A 20358-nucleotide genomic window follows, 5' to 3' on the forward strand; every position below is an offset into this window, starting at 1 on the left:
TTGACATCAAATCTTAACCATTTAATACATTTAATCCAAGGGTTCCGATTATTGTAAAATTAACTCACGTATGTGTCTATTTAACAAGACACACTAGATTTAAATTCTACCTAAAAGCTAACAAATTGTTTTTCTCCACTAGACCCAAACATCCAATTGTTAGAATTCATTCATCATCTGGAATCTTCATTTCCCTTTCGTTAATTCCATATATTAATCGCAAATTAATGACAATTTTTTATGTAGAACTCATGAAATCGTAAGCAAATTGAGACAGGATTATAAGTCTAGGAATTGGGTTCATAAATCAATTGATCGGCTTGTGAATCGTTAAAGCAAATACATATTTGGATTCATGCTATATCAATATACAAAATCAATTTTTATGATTATAGTAAATTAGAAAACCCTTTGAATTAAACTGTGTGGTAGCCAATTATCGATGTGCATAGAAATTAATTGGCGTTGATTTGTGATAATTGATAAGAAAAAGAAGTTTTCATTCTTGTTCTTTCAAGCTTTGGTGGTTAGCGCAAAGGAGAAGGTGTGAGAGTGAGATTAGGGGGGATCAAGTGGAGAATGGTTCACGTGAGTTAATTTCACAGTAATTAGAACCCTTGGATTAAACATAATAAATGGCTATGATTTGGTGTTAACGGATTCGTTGACACCTGGTGTCAACGGATCCTGACTCATATATATATAGCCAAAGTCGTTTTATGTCATTTTGCTTTGAAATGTTAATTACGGGGACAAAAGGACAAGATTGATTCCCACTTATCTTTTATCTTTTATTCTCTCTCCCCTCTTAGATGATATTCATAATATATCTTGCAAAACAAACAATTAAAATCTTCTCTACACATTAAATCACTCTCATTGGATTAGGCTTCCACGTCATCTTCAATTTCATTGAACCTATCTCCAACAAAATGAACTTTCTACCTTTTTAAGCATTTTAAATAATAAATTTTTAATAAAAAAGTTGTGTATTTAAAAGCATAGGAAATTGTAACAGTCGACTTTTAAGAAAAATAATTGTTAAATTTAGAATGTTTAAAAAGTACTTCATCATCGTTAACAAAATTCATAATAATATTACTAATTGTCCTTTTGACTTAACGATCACCTAAAAAAGGAAATTAGATATTTACTGAATAAACAATATAAAAAACTCTTTCAGTTATGCACCAACAGCAATGCTGTTTGCAGTTGCAATTTTTCTCTTCTCTACAGTGTAGACTATAATATATTCTTAAATTTTTATATATCTGAATTAACTTATCCTCATAGAATTGACTTACAAGTTACGATGTTAGGAATGAATTCTACTTATAAATTCATCTTAGGAATAAGACTCATGTCCATTTTAGAAGACAACAAAAATCACATAACAAAAATCGAAAAGTTGTCATTTTATTTTTAGAGACGTGGTAGAAAATAAGTAGTAATAGTATGTATATTAAAAATAGCTGACATTTTATTTTTTAAAGAAAGAAACAGGAACTTTTAAACTCGTAAAAAATTGAATAGACCATTTATCAAAATCATATTTCTATATTGATTTCTTTAACTTGGCATTTATTATCATTTTCCGTAATGATATTTGAACACCCCAAATACCAAAGACCTATACAACATTTGACTGTCTCTTTCTTTTTACTTACATTTTGATTTCACCGCAAAAAGAAGAACTTGTAATTTTTAAGACGGCAGAAAATTATGAAAACAGAAGGATATGTCATATGTCGATAACAAATATGGCATAATACCTAAAAGCCGGTTTAGATAGCCGAACATGGAAACAGCATGACACAAGATCCCAACAAAAAGTATCACTGTTTTGATGATGATGATTTGGATGTGCTAGCTGGATGTTGATTCCTCCAACCCCACCATACTAATGCTTTTTTCACATTTTTATTGATGAAAGTGACTAAATGCATCATTCCTTGGAAATCATGAGTCCTTAATCTAAAAGTCTAAACAGTCTAGTATTACTATTACCTGCACATTAAAACGATATTGCTTGTGAAAAAAGATGGTTTCATTATCCTTAATATTTTTATATGAAAATGGAGGCTCATGTCATGGGTTTAAAAGCGAATACGATAGACATAAAATTTGTTCAAAAATCAACTGGTTATTTTATCACCCTTGTTTATTTGAAGTATAATATGCAGTCATAAAATCAAAACAAAGGTAACAAAGGCTTTCAGTATATACATAAGTTTCATTTCATTTCATTTAAAGATTTTGTCCTACAAGTTATTTATCAGACAAGCCATATGGAAGAAAAAGATTAAAAAAATGAAATCAAAATACAACCAAATTCTACTCTTAGCTGATACCAAAAGCCTATTTACAGCAATTCTTACGGCAGCACTTGTTCAAAGCTAGTAAACCAGAACTATCTTAACAACAACCTATTAACAACCCTAATAACAACCTGTTATAAACCTTTATTCTTGCTTCTTTTAGTCCACTATCTTACCAAAGTATTGCTCATCTTCAAAACTGGCACGAGGTACCAAGCCTCTGTATCTGTTTCTGACCTATAGTTATGGATTTCCTCTTGGCAAATGCCGGGTACAGCAGTTCTTGAAACTTCTCCAGAAACATTGTCCATGCATCTTCAGTCATATCAGCCAGCTTCACAAAGCTTGAGCTTGCAGAAAGCTGCTCATTGGCACTCTTATGACCAGATGATGATGTATTCCCATAACATCCATTATCTGCTTTTCCACCTGAATGCTTCTGGTATTTCTGGCTTGTCTCACTTAACATGATGTTTTTAAGTGACACAGAAAGTTTGGAAACCACTGGGGTTTTTTCGTAACAGGGAAAAGGGCCAAAACCCTCGGGAGATTCTCCATCACCTTCTTCTTCTTCCTCCTCAATGCTCTCATACAATTTGGAGAATGGGTTGCGACCATTCCCGCTTCCAAGTCCAGGAAGAGAAAGTGATCTGGTTAGAGGATCGTCCATTGTCATCTTCAGAGTGAGATCCGACCCAGCTAGATCACAGTCTATATCAAACAGGAATTCATCATCCCTCAAGTCAGTATGTGGAGATAGTTCTTCCCTCTCTGCCAACATATTCCTTGCTTCTAAACAAACAACCTCCAGCTCACTGGGTTCCTCCTCACCACTGCGGAACTCCCTAGTCATCATCTCACCAATTTCGGCAAGGCACAGACCATAAGCAGCAGCCTCCTTCAGGAAAATGGTGCAGAGTACTAAGACTCTCAAGCAAGCCTCCCGAATCATAGGCAGTTCCTTCCGCAACATCTCACAATCTTGAGCAGGATCCAGATTTTCGATGTAAGAAAGCTCATCCTCGGAGAATGGAATTGAAGCCTGAGGCCAATGAATCCACTCAAAGTATGGGTCCTCCAAAGCTTCTGGAAGGCAAAGCCCATGATCAATAGGAATTAAATCCACCTCACCAAAAGCCCCCACTTTTCTAACTAACAAGTTGCCACCATGCCTATCCGTGTTAAGAATCCTAATGTCTAATATCCCTATACGATGCACAGCAGTAACAGGGAAGCCAGATGTCCCATAGTCACTTGCATCAAAATCATGAGGTATGAACTGCTGCAGTGATGCAATCTTGCTAACCACCTTCTTACTCTGGATGTTTTTCCCATTGACACCATCGTTGACATTGAATATTGAGTGAGTAATCTTCACCAAGGCAGTTGGAGGCACTCTTGCAAAATGACCATAGTCAAGTAGATAAGCAGCAACTTCCCTGAAGCCAGTTTCCCCAACCCGAACTGAACGTTTCAACCCTGGTTGTCCAAGAGCCTTGCCAACAAAACCTTTCGGATTGTTAGGGGCAAAAGGCTCCTCATCTGTTGGTTTCACTATTGCAACACTCTCGCCTCTTTTGTTCAGGAAGTAATATGCACCTCCAAGCCCACTATTTACTGGAATTGGATCTATCCCCATCTGCATTGCCTTCACAATGTCCTTGACCATATGCTTCATAACATCCAGGCTACTTGATTGCCCTACTATCTCAATAGGACCACTCTTATCTTTTTGCTGCATATCTCGTCCAGTGGGTGACAAGCATGGAGTTGATGAACTTCTGTGCATAAGGTTACGCGTAAGAAGAAGGGCAGTATCATTCCGAACAGAACTAAGGTCATTGTTCAAGACAACATCCCCAAAAGTTAGAGAGCTCTCTTCAGTTGGGACATTAAGCGCAATCTGCAACCTCCTCTTCACAGTATGAGCATTGTCACTACGATCCAATTCCATGCCCAATACACACCCAGATTCAGTTTGCACAAAAACTCTTCTCCTCCCACTAGATTGTCTCCCCCCCATGCTCTTTTTCTCAATGTACTCTCTACCAAGTGGACTACGAAATAAAGCAACAGCCATTTGGGTTTGGACAGGGCTGTCCGATTTACGAGACATCAACAGAGGTGGCCGTGGAATAAAGCTTCTTCCGTCCCAAGAAGTCGCCAAACTCCAGAGCCAAGAGCACTTGTTTGAAAACAATCTTTAGTACCCCAAAGATCATTAATGAAAATGAAAAGTTCCCGGAGTAAAGGAATTGAAGGAGTAAAGCAAGATCAGAGACAGACACTAGCTGACACCTACATCAAGGCCATCACAAGGCGAGGTTTATGTGACACCACAAAAGCTGCAAATTCATGAAGATTCTATCAAAATTCTCAGAGCATAACATTACAAATCTGAAGCTGAATAAACTTAGTTCTGCAAGAATAACACAAATTCCAAAATTCATTAACAGCAAGTAACAGATCAAACAAATTACAACTCAAAGTACTCACGACTACATACTGCGAACACCATGATCATGCTAGCATGAAAAGACACCACAGATTTAACACACTTACAAAGCGCACAGATTCAAATGCCATTAAATTCAAATCAAATCTATTTGAAATGGTCCTGATTTGATCATAAAGTCACCCATTAAGAATCCCCAGCGCAAATCGCATGATAACAATCCTATCTGATACATAGAGATCGCCAAATTGAACTTTGTTCCATTGAATAAAGACATTCGCCACTTACAAGACATGGTGGATCAAACCTGGGATAACATGCTTAAGGAACCTTGTTTGTCAATATTTTCAAATACAGTAAAAAAAAAACACTAGATATAATTACAATTAATTAAAAAAATATAAAACATTACACTTTATAATTTGATTTTAACTAATTTCACAAATTAACCTGTTTCTTTTCGAATCTTTATCTTATCAAAGATATATTATCTAAAATTTATCTCTTCACTCCTTTTTCACTAACTCATTCATCAATATAAAACACATAAGTTATATTTGATTAAGAAAAATAACACAAACTAATCCAAAATTAATAAACTCATAAGTAGCATTTTAAATCAGGAAGAAGAAGAAAATCAGTAAATAATAACAATATTATATAAATAAAATAAAAAAGAGAAAGAACGATCGCAATACCACGTGATTGAATCAAGAAATTAGTGAATACGCCATGAGGTAGAAAGTGAAGAAGAGAATGTGAGATCCGAACAATCTTCAGAATAACCGTCGAATTGTTCGGATAATGGAAGAAACGAAAGAAGAGAATCGTATAAGAGACTCGTTCGAGTTAACTCAGAAGATATTTCAGTTACAAAGCGCGCTCTTGTGTTTCTTCTTCTTCTTCTTGTTTGGTCTGAGATATGATATGGATATTTCAGAACAAGAAGGAACGTTTTTTAACCCAACGCTTGAATCGTAACCGTGGTTAACAAATCGTAACCGTGGTTAACAAACAAACTTGACCGACTTCTCTTTCTTGAGGAAATGGAAGAGTCTAGAATATGGAATTACGAGCGTTGGATTTATGAGATATTGGCCGTTGGTTTGGTGGCACGTGGAGAGAATGGATTGGAAGGTCACGTGGGAGATGACCGTCAAAGAGGAAAGTGGCAGAGAATGAATGGAGCCACTTTTTTGTCACAGTTTAGGGATAATCTATTATTACTACTATTATGCTAGCAGTGCTAACTTGTCTATGTGAAAATACCGATATTACCCTTGTCACCATACTATCCTTTTCTTCTGTTTTTTGGATTAAACAAAGAATACGGCTAGATACAATGTTCATAGACAGTATTATTATTACATAACTACTATTTCTTTTATGGTAACAGTTATGATAGTATTCATTAATTACGCAAGGAACTATGATTTAATTTCTGTCACGACACAGCTTCCGACAATAGTTTGATGCATATAGTGTGTGTGTGTCTGTGAATACAAACTTTAGTTGCTCTCAATTATGTGACCATGTAGATATTTAAAAAATAAATTGGAACAACGATAAAATATAATTGTATGAATATGGAAAACTTTATGGCATAGAAAATCTTATTTTACTCTTCTCATATTACAGAATTCACCTTAATATGTTTAAAGAGCAACTGAATAACGTAAAAACTAAAAACTACGGTTCAATAATGAAAAATGAAATACAAAGTCTCTGGTCATCAGTGAGTTAATTTCCTTCAATACTGCACATTCCCGCCATGAAGTAGCCATCTAAACCCCATCATGAAGCAAGTTTGATCTCAAACTAGATTTGGGAAGGATTTTACCCAAAACTTCAATTCTTAGATTTATTAAATTTCCACATCAAAATGAAAAGTTGAATATTTCAATTGATGGCCAAGGCTCGTAGTTGTAGTTTCCTCAGGAGTCAAGTGCCCTTTCCTTCTCAGAGTTCTCTCTCTCTTCCCACCACCATAGAGAATCATATCTACTTAGACTTTAAGATTGATATACCTGTGAGTAGAATAAACTAAAAAACATGAAAATTTGTTTTGGACAACTTCGTATGGAACTAAGTAGTGTGTAGAAATCTGTCGCAAAGAAAATGGTAATATGGGCTAGTGCAACTTACATGCTATCATGTGTGGAGCAGAATGATTTGTTGCAAATACCAAGGTTCTGCAAGTCTAGTACGATTTGTTTTAATAAGATGAAAGGCAGATGCTTCGACATTTTTGTTAATTCAAGATCTCTTCCCAACTGCAAATTAATAGCAACCCGATTAACCTTGGTTCAGCTTTTGTGAAGTCTACTAATAGTTCATGTATTTTCCAATACAAGGAAAAGTTTATGTTTGAGCAAGAATGACATCATTAAAAAACAACGATGAGCATATGAACTGAAGAAAATGACTACGCCTATAAGTGCAATCTCACAATCATTGTCAATTAAATACATGCATAGCATACAGCTTAGGCATGATTGTTCAATGAACGGAGTAACTTGCGCCAACTTTTCCTGTCGGCCACAATTAAAAGGTATAAAAGGAAAGAGGAAAAACAAGTCACAAACAATTTAAGTTAGGGTTGAACAAAGTAGGCTCAGATTCGCCTTTATTCAGATAGAAGAGAGAGGAGGTTTGCAAAGGCTGCATCAACAGCAACTGTACAAAGAACCACAAGGGTAATTTCACACAGATAGAGTCACCTCGCCAGAAAAACAACTCTTCACTCAATGTCTGATTAAATTGCTAAAATTATCATCACTGCCAAGTTATCCAAGAAGAAGAGGAAGAAACAGAAGTTGAAACAGACAGAGAAGGTTCTGATCAAGCAATAATTGAGAGAGAGAGAGAGAGAGAGAGAGAGAGTAATGTTGTGTTTGTGTAGAGAGTTACAACAACAGCCAAGCTTTATCCCACTAAGTGGGGTCGGCTATACATGAATCAAACAACGCCAGTGTGCTATCAAAAACCATGTCTGTTTGTGTAGAGAGCTGTAGCAAAATTTCACTAAGAAGGATCATTGACTTGCATGAAAACAGGGAGGAGCAAAAGCTCTCAAGACAACCTTGACTCTCTGAGTGTGAGCCTCATACTTAAACTAACAGGTGATCAGTACAAACCTAACTGCAGGTTTTCAGAGGAATGCTCAGATTCACCTTTTTCACAAACAAGAGGAAGAAGAGAAAAACCTCATCATGGCTGCGGTATCAGTATCTATAGAATAAACCACAACAGTGGTATTTTCAAACAGACACTGAATCACCTTGCCAGTACCAAGGCTCTTCAACCTCTTGTCTGATCTAAAAGTAGAAAACAACATCACAGCTTCCTTGTGTCTTCTATATTATGGCAAAATATTTTGCATTCTACCAGAAACAAATCATATCACAGATCAAATGTCGATGGTGATAAGTTGATTATAAAACAAATGAACCGCGTTAAATGAAAATGGCACTCAGTTACAAAACACCACAAAATGAAAAATTACAGATAAAGAACTGACCGTTAAAGATAGGAGAGTACTGGATCCTCCAGTTTTCTGTTTATGTATATCTTAAAAATTTACAGTAATGGTCGAGCTCAACCATCTACCACTTCCTCTTCAACATTTTCCTTTGTAATTAAAGCGAAATAGATTTGTGGCATTTGCTTTGAGTGGGGAATGTTAGGCTTGAAATGAAGCATTTTGGGCTTCTTTGAGTATTGGGCTTGGGTGAGTTGTGTGAAATTTTTTAAACCCATACAGCCACTACATACGAATAGCTCAAAGGATCATGTTCTGAGGGAGGATCGGACAATGGCTTCTTCTAAACCTATTGACTTAATGCAGATAAGCCAGTTTCAGTTTTGGAAAACAATGGCGAAAATTCACAAAGTAGATTTGGGAAGGCTTTCTGAGGCGTCCGTTCTTCTCTCTGCTTAGTATAAACCCCCGGCAGTAAATTGATATCCAACAGTGTTGAAGCTTCGTCAGGAATTAAGTGCCCTTTTCTACTCAAGAGTCTTTCTCTTTCCACCATGGCAAGCATATCTGCATAGCTAAATAAATTTCAAGAATAAAACAATTGTTTGAGTGCATAATTTTATATTTGATGGGGCTCGTAAAATCAAGATAACGTTATTTTATTCTCCAATATTTGAACCATATTTAATTTGATGATAATGTGGAACATAATTATATCTGATAGATCTCGTAAAATCAAGATAACTTTATTTTGAACAGTTTCGCTATCTTGATTTTACAAATTCTTCGATGATCAAATTTCTCTTTTGCGATATAACAAAATAGCTAGGTAGAGTGATCCACAAGTCATTTACTCATTTTCTTTATTTCTTTGTTAAAATTTCTGTAAGGAAAATTGTGAAGGCATCAATGTTCAAAAGGACATAGAAAATAAAAAAGTCTCACGTTAATATATTAGCATTTAAATCCAAATTTGCATATTATGCAAAAAAAAAAAATATCAAAACAATAAATGAGCACGGAAATGGAAAAACAAAAACACTACTATGTGTGCAACCTCGTATCACTATCAATAAAATACAAGCATATCTGGAAGCAAAGGAATGATTGTTGAATGAAAGGAGGAGTAATAAATATGTGCTAATTTTACTTTTGTCAAGATTTAAAAGCAATTGATGAAAATTGTTATATGATTTGCATCAAAAAATGATTTTTGTAATACTGATATGTTTCCATTGTTAAATTTCGCTCAGTGGGAAACAAACAAAAATTCTACCAAATAAAAAAAAAAAGGACCCAAATCCATTTGAGTTAGGGTTGAACAAAAGGAGGCTCAGATTTGCCTTTTCTCAGACAAAAGAGAAAGTTTGCAAAGGCTGCGTCAATATTTGTGCAAAGGACCCAAAGGGTAATTTCACACAGACACAAAGTCACCATGCCTGGAAACAGATCTTCACTCAATGTCTGATTTCAGTTGCTGAAAACATCACTGCCTTGTTATCAAAGAGGAGAAGAAGAAGAAAGAAGCTCATAATTGAGACGAAGGGAGTATATATATATATATGTATGTATGTATGTATGTATGTATGTATGTGTGTATATGTGAAGAGCTGTTGACAAATTTTGCTGAGAAGGATCATCGGCTTGCCCAGCAACTCAGAGTAGCAACAGTCTCGAGACAACCTTACCTCTGAGTGTGGAGCCTCATACTTAATCTAACGACTAATGAGTGTGTAAACCCTGATTGCAGGTTTCATAGGAAGGCTCAGATTCACCTTTTTCTCAAACAAGAGGCAGAAGAGAAGAGCCTCGTCATGGCTGCATAACCAGTATCTGTACAATGGACCACAATGGTATTTTCAAACAGATAATGAAACACCTTGCCAGTAATAAGGCTCTTCACCCTGTTGTCTGATTTAAAAGCTGAAAACAACATCACTGCCTCATGTCCTCTATCAAGAAAAATAGTTGACACAAATCATGTCACCGAAGAAATGTGCAAGTAGTGGAGAGGCTTAACAAGTGCAAAATAGAGAATTTGACAGAGATAACCAAATATGAATTGTGTTAAAGTACCTAAGAAGTTATTACTTATTAGAACATGAGTAGCATGCTTCGCCTCAAACCATTTTAACATCGAAGACATCTATTCATCTGCATTCAACATAAAAGAAAAATGCACTTAGCCAAATAAAACAACACAACGAAACGAAATAGAAGGTATAAAATGTAAACACTAACCATTTGATGTCCAAGACTCGAAGTACTATAGTTTCCTCAGGACTTAGACGACTGTTCTTTCTAAGAGTCAATCTCTCTCCACCATGGACAGGCATATCTAAATAAATTTCCTGAATGAAATTATAGTCGAGTACAATGCATCCAACATTAATTTGACTGTTGGAAACAAGCGAAATTCAACAAAACAGATGAAAGAGAGGGAAAAAGATCCCAAAAAAAATTAATGGTTGAACAGAGGAGGCTCAGATTCGCCTTTTGTCAGACACAAAAGAGAAGAGGTTCACAAAGGCTGCATCAACAGAATCTGTGCAAAGGACCGCAAGGGTAACTTCACACAGACACGGAGTTACCTAGCCAGGAAACAACTCTACACACATTGTCTGAATCCATTGCTTAAATTATCATCACTGCCCTGCTACCTACGAGGATGAAGAAGTTTATATCCGGAACAGAAGAGGAAGTATGTGTGTGTGTGGGTAGCTGTTTGAAAATTTCACTGAGAAGGATCATTGGCATGCACATCAACTCGGAGGGGTGACACTTCTCATGGCCACCTATTTTCTTATACCCATCTCCAGTTATCACATTCCGGGAAGAAAACCCGGAACCCTTTCTTATAAATAAAGTCCTCATTTTTTCTAACCATGCATTTGTTGAGGAATCATCATTCAAATCTTTATTAAACCCGTAGTGTGTTTCAATATCACGTGCGGACTTAGAAATTCCTCTGATTTGAAGATACTGATCGACCACAGATTGCAAGTCGTTAGCTTCCACTCCATGATTTAGGAGAAGAAATTCCTAAATGCAGAGTTTCTAAGGAAGGCTCAGATTCACCTTTTTCTAAAACAAAAGGCAGAAGAGAAAAGTCTCACCATGGCTGCGTTATCAGTACCTGTAGAATTAACCACAAAGGTATTTTCAAACAGATTCTGGAACACCTTGCCAGTACTAGCTCTTCAACCTGTTGTCTGATCTAAAAGCTAAAAACAACATCATAGCCACCTTGTAGCCTCTATCAAGCAACTAACTACAGTACTAATGTATCAATGAAGTAATGTGCAAGTCAATAAGAGATTTAACAAGTGCTAAAACAGAGAACTTGATGCAGATAACATATTATATAAAAGGCTTAAATGCATTTTTCACCCCCTATGTTTCAAAAAGTTGCGAATTTGGCCCCCTTATAAAAAAAAAGGATATTTTGACCCCCTAACTTTTGGCCCTCTTTTGATTAGCTGATTTTGATAGAGACTATGCCAATTTTTCAGTCTCTGATGGTGTAAACTAGCATGGGGATAGAAGGATGCTGATAAGTGGAGTCCAAACTGGCATATGGTGTCCAAACTGGCATGATAAGTGGAGTCCAAACTGATAAGTGGATCATTTTTTAGGGGGGCCAAAAGTTACACCATGCCAGTTTGGACTCCACTTATAAGCATCCTTCTATCCCCATGCCAGTTTACACCATCAGAGACTGAGAAATTGACATAAATCAGCTAATCAAAAGAGGGTCAAAATATCCATTTTTTTTATAAGGGGGCCAAAATCACAACTTTTTGAAACATAGGGGGTGAAAAGTGCATTTAAGCCTATATAAAACACAAAAAGCACGTTATATATAAAACACACAAAGCACGTTAAAAATACCTCAGAAGTAATTAGAAAAGGTGTGGCATGCCTCTCCAGAAACCATTTTAAGTTTAAACATCAAAAACCTTCAAACCATATGCATTTACATCAAAGAAAATGTACCTAGACAAACAAAACACCGCAAAATGAAAAGTAAGAAAAGAAATAAACTACTAACTATTTGAGATAGAAGAGTTCTAAACCCTCAAGCTCTCTATTAAAATAAATAAAAATTGATTGATGACCAAGGCCACTATTAAAGTTTCCTTTTGTAGTACTTTTCTTTCCACCATGGACAAGCATATCTAAATAAATTTAAAGAATGAATCAATAAAATACATCACTTCAAATGAAAACAACTAACAAACAAGTACTGTGTAGAAAAGAGTTGTGCCAGAAAATGATGATGTTGGTCTAGTGAAATACGGATATTATCATGAGTGCAGCATTAGGAATAAGGAATTGTGTACGTACAAAACATTGCAAATAGAAGGGATGTATAGTACAATTTGTTTCCCTAAGTTAAAAGTTTTCATTATTTCATGAGTAAGATGGAGCACCCACCAACATTGTCTTGCCTTGTAAATCCTAAGTATTTTCTTGGCCACATTCACAAGCGAGGATCAAACAATCACTCATAAGGATAAATAATTTTATGGTTTGCATTAAAAAATTAGTTTGGTGAGAAATGTGTTTCATCATTAAATTTGACTCGGTCGAAAACAAACAAAAATTAAACAAAAATGAAAAAAGGGGGAACAAAACCACGAACCCCAAACACGATTTGAGATGGGGTTGGAAAAAAGAAGGCTCAGATTCGCCTTTTCTCAGACAGAAGAGCGAAGAGGTTCCCAAGGGCTGCGTCAAAAACAGCATCTGTGCATAGTACAACAAGTGTAATTTCACAGACACAGAATCGCCTCGCCATGAAACATGTCTTCACCCAATGTCTGATTCAATTGCTGAAAATATCATCACAGCCTTGTTATCCAAGAAGAAGAAGAAGAAGAAGAAGAAGAAGTAACCAAACATTGCCTTGTTATCAAAAACGAAGAAGAGGAGCCTTTTTATCGCATCGGAAGTTATCTTACGATGCAATTGCTACGTAACTTCTGATCGTTTAAAACAGGGACCTATGAGCAATTGAAGGTGGCAGAAGAGCAATTTCTCAAATGGTTGTTCAAATATCATTTCTCTTATAAAAAATATGGACCCCAAACACAATTTGAGATGCAGGGGCTGAACAAAAGAAGGCTCAGATTCGGCTTTTGTCAGACAGCAGAAAGAAGAATTTCTCAAAGGCTGCGTCAAGCATCTGTACAAAGCACGAACAGTGTGACTTCTGGTACCCAATGTCACCCAAGTGCTACCCACTTGATACAGACACAAAATCGCCTCGCCATGAATAAACTTTCCATCCAACGTCTGAAACAATAGCAGAAAAGAACATCATTGCCTTGGGGAATAGATGAAGTAATAGTAAATGACTATATGTGTTGAGAACTGTTTACAAATTCCAGTGGGATGAACCATGGGCAACCACAACAACTCTCACTCAAAACAGCCTTAACTGCAAACGAGAAACGAGAAAGGCAAAGCACACTGCAAGATTTGAATAGATGTCCAATAAGAATCACCGGTGCTGGCCTTGAGTAAAGCAGGCATAGGCAAAGGCAGTGAAAGAAACATAGCCATTTGATTTGCTGCTGCTCTATCCAAAACTCTTGACTAGCATCTTGAGAGACAATAATGAATCAGAAGATAACTGAAGGTTAAGATTACCACTATAAGAGCTGAGAAGTTGTTTCTCTACAGAGAAAAGCTCTAAAACCTCAGCTTTAGCAGCGAGTGACTGGGGATAAAATAAATGGACACAGTCACCATCAAAATCCGCCCCTAGGGGTCCACATATTAGTGGATTAATTTTGACTCTGGTCGTCATGGATATATACCACAAGCGCTTGCAAGGAGTGCTTGTGGGTAGTTGGCAGTCTGTTGATGAAAACAGTATCCCCGTCCATAATCCTCCGTGCACTATCTGACCAGGTTTAAGATAAGTGTGCCCCTTTGAGCCCTCCCTCAGCGAGTAAGTTGACATACCTTCCTTGTATGTCAAGCACAAGTTTTCATCAACCAACTTCTGTAAATAATGGATGTTAAGAATGCTGACTCTTTCCTCAAATGTGATCCTTTGGGCAACCTCAAGCGGAATTCCAACTTCGTTTATTTTCTTATACCCATCTCCAGTTATCACAGTCCGGGAAGAAAACCCAGAACCCTTTCTTATAAATAACGTCCGCATTTTTTCAGACAGAAAAGTGAAGAGATTGGGATTGGGATGAATAAAAGAAGGCTCAGATTCGCCTTTTCTCAGACAGAAAAGTGAAGAGAATCCCAAGGCTGCGTCAAAAACAGCACCTGTGCAAAGTACAGTAACTGTAACTTCACACAGACACAACCATGAAACATGTCTTCACCCATTGTCTGATTCAATTGCTGAAAATATCATCGCAGCCTTGAGAAGAATAAGAAGTGAACAAAGCCTTGTTATCAAAAACGAAGAAGAAGAAGAAGAAGAAGAAGAGGAGCCTTGTTATCGCAACGGAAGTTATCTTCCGATGGGATTAGTTCGTAACTTCAGATCGTTTAAAACAGAGGCCTGGGAATGAGCAATTTCATATGGGAGAAGAGCAATTTTCAACGACAGATCGTATAAACAACTCTCAACACAATTGTTGAGAGTTGTTTCCCCTCTTTGTTGTCGTGGTAGCCGATGATTCGTGTCGGTGAAATTTATAAACAATTCTCAACACAATTATACGATCTGAAGTTACGAACTAATTCATGTCGGGAATGAGCAATTTCATATGGGAGAATGAGCAATTATACGATCTGGGAATGAGCAATTGTGTTGAGAGTTGTTTATAAATTTCACCGACACGAATCATCGGCTACCACGACAACAAAGAGGGGAAACAACTCTCAAAACAACCTTAACTCTCTGGGTGTGATGCCTCGTACTTAAACTAATGACAAATGAGTGTGTAAGGCTCAGATTCGCCTTTTTTTCTCAAACAATAGGCTGAAGAAAAAAGCATCAATCAGCATGGCTGCATTAACAATATTTGTAGAATAAACCACAAAAAATGAAATTTTCAAACAGATACCAAAACACCTTGCCAATATTACTACGAAGGTTCTTTCTTCAACCTATTATGTGATCTGTAAAAGCTGAAAACAAAATCACTGCCTCATTGTGTACTGTTATCTATCATGAAAACCAATTTTTTTAAATAAATCATATCAGAAAAGAAATGTGCATATCACTAAAGAGGTTCTTATATAAAATATTTGTGATTTGGGGTCAGATTCACCTTTTTGTATGAAAGCGAAAGTAATGCATGAATGTTGGAGTTGAATCATCCACCACAGCTTATTGTTCTCCTTCTTCAACGTTTCCCTCTCGCAAAACAACAATAGGGAAATGGTAGATCTGGAGTGTAATCAACCATTATTGTGCCCCCAATTACATGAACGTGCATCTGTGCCTGCTCAAGCAACTAAGTACAACAATAATGTATCACCGAAGAAATTTGCAAATCACATAATATATAAAACACACAAAGCATGTTAAAAATACCTCCGAACTAATTAGAAAGTCATTGCTATTTCAATGATCTCTTCCCTGCTGCAACCCTAATAGCAGCCAGACAATGTCATCATGCCCATTCATATATAAGATGGAGCGTCCAGCAGCGTTGTCATGCCTTGTAAATCCTAAGAATTTTCTTGGCCACATATTAACAAACGAGGGTCAAACAATCACTCAGAAGGATAAACAATTTTATGGTTTGCATTAAAAAATTAGTTTAGTAACAAATGTGTCTCACTATTCAAATAATTTCATCATTAAACTTGACTCGGTGGAAAACAAACAAAAATTAAACCAAACTGGAAAAAGGGGGAACAAAAAGAGGGATCCCAAACACAACTTGAGATTAGGATGAATAAAAGAAGGCTCAGATTCGCCTTTTCTCAGAAAGAAGAGTGAAGAGGTTCCCAAGGCTGCATCAAAAACAGCATCTGTGCAAAGTACAATAACTGTAACTTCACTCAGACACAGAATCACCTCGCCATGAAACATCTCTTCGCCCAATGTCTGATTCAATTGCTGAATATATCATCACAGCCTTGAGAAGAATAAGAAGAAGAAAAAGAAGTGAACAAAGCCTTGTTATCAAAAACGAAGAAGAGGAACCTTGTTACCGCAACGGAAGTTATCTTCCAGTGGGATTAGTTCGTAACTTCAGATCGTTTAAAACAGAGGCCTGGGAATGAGTGATTTCATTTGGGAAAAGAGCAGAATTAAAATGGTAGTACAAATATCATTTCTCATCACAAAAAGGCTCAGATTCGCCTTTTGTCAGACAGAAGAAAGAAGAATTTCCTACAGGCTGCATCAAGCATCTGTGCAAAGTGTAACTTCACATAGACACAATCGCCTCGGCATGAATCAACTTTTCACCCAATGTCTGATACAATTGCAAAACATCATCACTGCCTTGTTATCAAAAGAAGAAGAAGAAGAGAAAAAGAAGAAGTTAACAAACATTTCCCATGCTATCAAAGAAGAAGAAGAAGAATAAGAAGATAATATTGAAGGAAGGAGGGAATATATGTGTGTTGAGGTGTTAAAAAATTTCTCCGAGACGAATCATTGGCTACCATAATAACACAGAGAGGCAACAACTCTCAAAAAAACCTTTTATCTGTGAATGTGGTGGAGCCTCATACTTAAACTAATGATTAATGAGTTTAAAAACCTTAACTTTAGGGTTTGAAAGGAAGGCTCAGATTCAACTTTTTTTCCCAAACAATAGGGTGAAGAAAAGAGCGTAAATCAACATGGCTGCATTAGCAGTATCTGTAGAATAAACCACAAAAATGGTATTTTTCAAACAGATACTAAAAACACCACGCCAAAGCCAATGCCACTAAGGTTCTTACTTCAACCTATTGTCTGATCTATAAAAGCTGATAACAACATCACTGCCTCGTGAATACCACCAATATTTTTCGTTTTTTAAATAAATCATATCAGAAAAGAAATGTGCATATCACTAAAGAGGTTGTAATATAAAGAATAAAACATTGGCTTCTCATTCACCTTTTTTTTGTATGAAAGCGAGAGTTATGCATGCATGTTGAGGTTGAATCATCCACCACAGCTGCTTCTTCTTCACATAATGAACAGTGGGGAAATGGAAATGGTAGATCAGGAGTGTAATCAACCATTCTTGGGTTTTGGGTTACTTGACTGGGTATTGTCGGGTTAGAGCCTTTCTTCGGAATCTATAACTCAATTCAATTTCAATGTCTGTAAAAAAAAAATGGGTAATAGTCATTTTAATGAGTAATGCACTTCACTAGTCAAAGTAGTCTTAATATTAAAATGTTCTATTTATATTGTCATATCATTTCTTTAATATACTTACAATTTGTTTCGCTAAGTTGAAAGTCTTCGTTATTTCAATGATCTCTTCCTTGCTGCAACCGTAATAGCAGCCAGACAATGTCATCATGCCCATTCATATATAAGATGGAGCGCCCAACAGCGTTGTCATGCCTTGTAAATCCTAAGAATTTTCTTGGCTTAATATTAACAAGCGAGCGTCAAACAATCACTCAGAAGGATAAACAATTTTATGGTTTGCATTAAAAAATTAGTTTGGCGAGAAATGCGTCTCACTATTCAAATACTTTCATCATTAAATTTGACTCAGCGGAAAACAAACAAAAATTAAACCAAACTGGAAAAAGGGGGAACAAAAAGAGGGATCCCAAACACAACTTCAGATTAGGATGAATAAAAGAAGGCTCAGATTCGCCTTTTGTCAGACAGAAGAGTGAAGAGGTTCCCAATGGCTGCGTCAAAAACAGCATCTGTGCAAAGTACAATAACTGTAACTTCACTCAGACACAGAATCGCCTCGCCATGAAACATCTCTTCACCCATTGTCTGATTCAATTGCTGAAAATATCACCACAGCCTTGAGAAGAACAAGAAGAAAAAGAAGTGAACAAAGCCTTGTTATGAAAAATGAAGAAGAAGAACCTTGTTATCGCAACAGAAGTTATCTTCCGATGGGATTAGTTCGTAACTTCAGATCGTTTAAAACAGAGGCCTGGGAGCGAGCAATTTCATATGGGTAAAGAGCAAATTTTCAAAAATGGTAGTACAAATATCATTTCTCATCACAAAAAGAAGGCTCAGATTCACCTTTTGTCAGACAGAAGAGAGAAGAATTTCTTAAAGGCTGCGTCAAGCATATGTGCAAAGTGTAACTTGACACAGACACAACATCGCCTCGCCAATGAATCAACTTTTCACCCAATGTCTGATACAATAGCATAAAACATCATCACTGCCTTGTTATCAAAAGAAGAATAAGAAGAAGAAAAAGATGAAGTAAACAAGAATTTCCCTTGTTATCAAAGAAAGAAAACCAGCGTGAGTTAACTCAAACATGGGTATTTTGGGAAATTCAGCTGGAAGCGAGCAAAATGTGTTGGGAGAAGAACAATTATCATATATTGAAGGAAAGAGGAAGTATATGTGTGTTGAGAGATGTTAACAAAATTCTCCGGAGACGAATCATTGGCAACCACATTAACACAAAGGTAACATTTCTCAAAACAACCTTATATCTGTGAATGTAGAGCCTCATACTTAAACTAACGATTAATGAGTTTAAAAACCCTAACTTTAGGATTTGAAAGGAAGGCTCAGATTCAACTTTTTTTCTCAAACATGGCTGCATTATCAATATCTGTAGAATAAATAAACCACAAAAAATGATATTTTTTGAAACAGATACTAAAAACACCAAGCCAATGCCACTAAGGTTCTTACATTAATATATTGTTTGATCTATAAAAGCTGATAACAACATCATTGCCTGATGGAAACCAATTTGTTTGAAATAAATCATATCAGAAAAGAAATGTGCATATCACTAAAGAATAAAACAACATTTGTGATTTGAGATTAGAGAGTACCAAAAAAGCGACAGTAATGCATGCATGTTGGAGTTGAATCATCCACACCAGCTTCTACTTCAACGTTTCCTTCTCGCAAGATAACAGTGGGGAAATAGAAATGGTAGATCTGGAGTGCAATCAACCATTCTTGGGTTTCGCGTTACTTCACTGGGTGTTGTAGGGGTTAGAGGGTTTCTTCGGAATATTAAGATTTGGTAAGAGAAATAATTAATTTTGGATACTTATATAACACAATGGCTCAAAGAAAGTCTCTGGTGACCATCACGGTGCTATTGATAGATAATTAATGAATTTCGTTTAAGATATTTGTATAAGGCGATGAGTTGAAGGGATTGAATATTTATTAAATAATAATATTAAAAAAAAATTGAGTGTTGTGTACACTTAAATACCTAAAAATGGATGTCCATATTTTAGATACTCTAAGTTAATTACTTCCTATGTCTTCCTAAATTTAAGGTTACAACAATAAGTTAATTACTTCCTTTCAAAAAAATAAGTTAATTACTTACTCCAGCTTCTTAAATTTGTCATCGACTAAAAATTTGTTTTTATATAAACTCTTTTTCAAATTACTAGATATGATTCTCTCAATAAAAAAGTTATTGCATATGAATCTTTTTCAAATAAACTTACTTCTTTTGGATTTTATTATAAGTCACTTTGAAGAAGAAAAACTTTTGTTTTATTATAAATCACTTTACAATATCAATGCATTTGGATTTGCCTACAATACAATAAGTTAGTTATATACTAACTCCGTTATTTTGTCTTTCTGATCTTTTCGATTTGCTGAACACTTGTTGTTATTGTTGAAGTTGGTTTTGAAGTTGTATGTAGTTTGTTATCTGTCCCACATTGTTCAAGTTCTCAAACCGTTGAATGTATAAATCGTTATTATGTTTTTGAGTTGACGAATTTTACTCTTTAAAAAAATTCTTCGACTTTAGTTTGTTATTCGTGGATTCAGGTTCATTTTGGTGTAAGGAATGTGTGTCTGGCTAGCTTAGTTCAATGATGGTTTGCCTTGGTCTTTCCTTGATATGACGGAGAAGGATCATCCGACAAAAGTCTCGACACAAAACAAATCTTTTGCACAAATTCTTTCTAGCATCTTGAACATTCACTCCAACCAATTTTATATACCTCCATTAAGGGTGATTCAGTGA

At 36.0% G+C, this 20358-nt stretch overlaps 1 protein-coding gene and 1 long non-coding RNA gene across 20 annotated transcripts; both read right to left on the minus strand.

The window, feature by feature from the left end:
- Positions 1-2213: 2213 nt before the first annotated feature.
- LOC11423691 (phosphatidylinositol 4-kinase gamma 5) lies at positions 2214-5708 on the minus strand. Of its 4 annotated transcripts, XM_024772147.2 has the most exons (3): positions 5472-5708; positions 4815-5080; positions 2214-4663 (listed from the first exon to the last, which is right to left on the minus strand). In XM_024772147.2, exon 3 carries the CDS (start codon positions 4432-4434, stop codon positions 2512-2514), a length of 1923 nt encoding a protein of 640 aa, XP_024627915.1. In that variant the 5' UTR covers positions 4435-4663; positions 4815-5080; positions 5472-5708; the 3' UTR covers positions 2214-2511. The 4 variants fall into 4 exon arrangements, with proteins under 4 accessions (XP_024627915.1, XP_003628725.1, XP_024627913.1 ...); XM_003628677.4 differs by lacking the exon at positions 4815-5080; XM_024772145.2 differs by lacking the exon at positions 4815-5080 and having other exon boundaries at positions 2214-4737.
- Positions 5709-6346: 638 nt separating this feature from the next.
- LOC120577733 (uncharacterized) lies at positions 6347-19395 on the minus strand. 16 transcript variants are annotated; one of them, XR_005643695.1, is made up of 11 exons: positions 19187-19395; positions 18408-18525; positions 17623-17763; positions 17295-17504; positions 15768-15904; positions 15502-15687; positions 10496-12250; positions 10331-10408; positions 8294-8829; positions 6919-7046; positions 6347-6800 (listed from the first exon to the last, which is right to left on the minus strand). It is a non-coding gene; the product is annotated as an uncharacterized lncRNA (long non-coding RNA). The 16 variants fall into 16 exon arrangements; XR_005643694.1 differs by having other exon boundaries at positions 17623-17774; XR_005643690.1 differs by having other exon boundaries at positions 17623-17779.
- Between the last annotated feature and the right edge of the window lie 963 nt (positions 19396-20358).

The sequence above is a fragment of the Medicago truncatula genome, chromosome 8 (assembly GCF_003473485.1).
Source record: "Medicago truncatula cultivar Jemalong A17 chromosome 8, MtrunA17r5.0-ANR, whole genome shotgun sequence".
NCBI classification, from domain to species: Eukaryota; Viridiplantae; Streptophyta; class Magnoliopsida; order Fabales; family Fabaceae; genus Medicago; species Medicago truncatula.

What these genes read in the sequence shown, in the direction of transcription:
- LOC11423691 (XM_003628677.4), bottom strand. Translation starts at nt 4,434, where the DNA reads ATGTCTCGTAAATCGGACAGCCCTGTCCAAACCCAAATGGCTGTTGCT.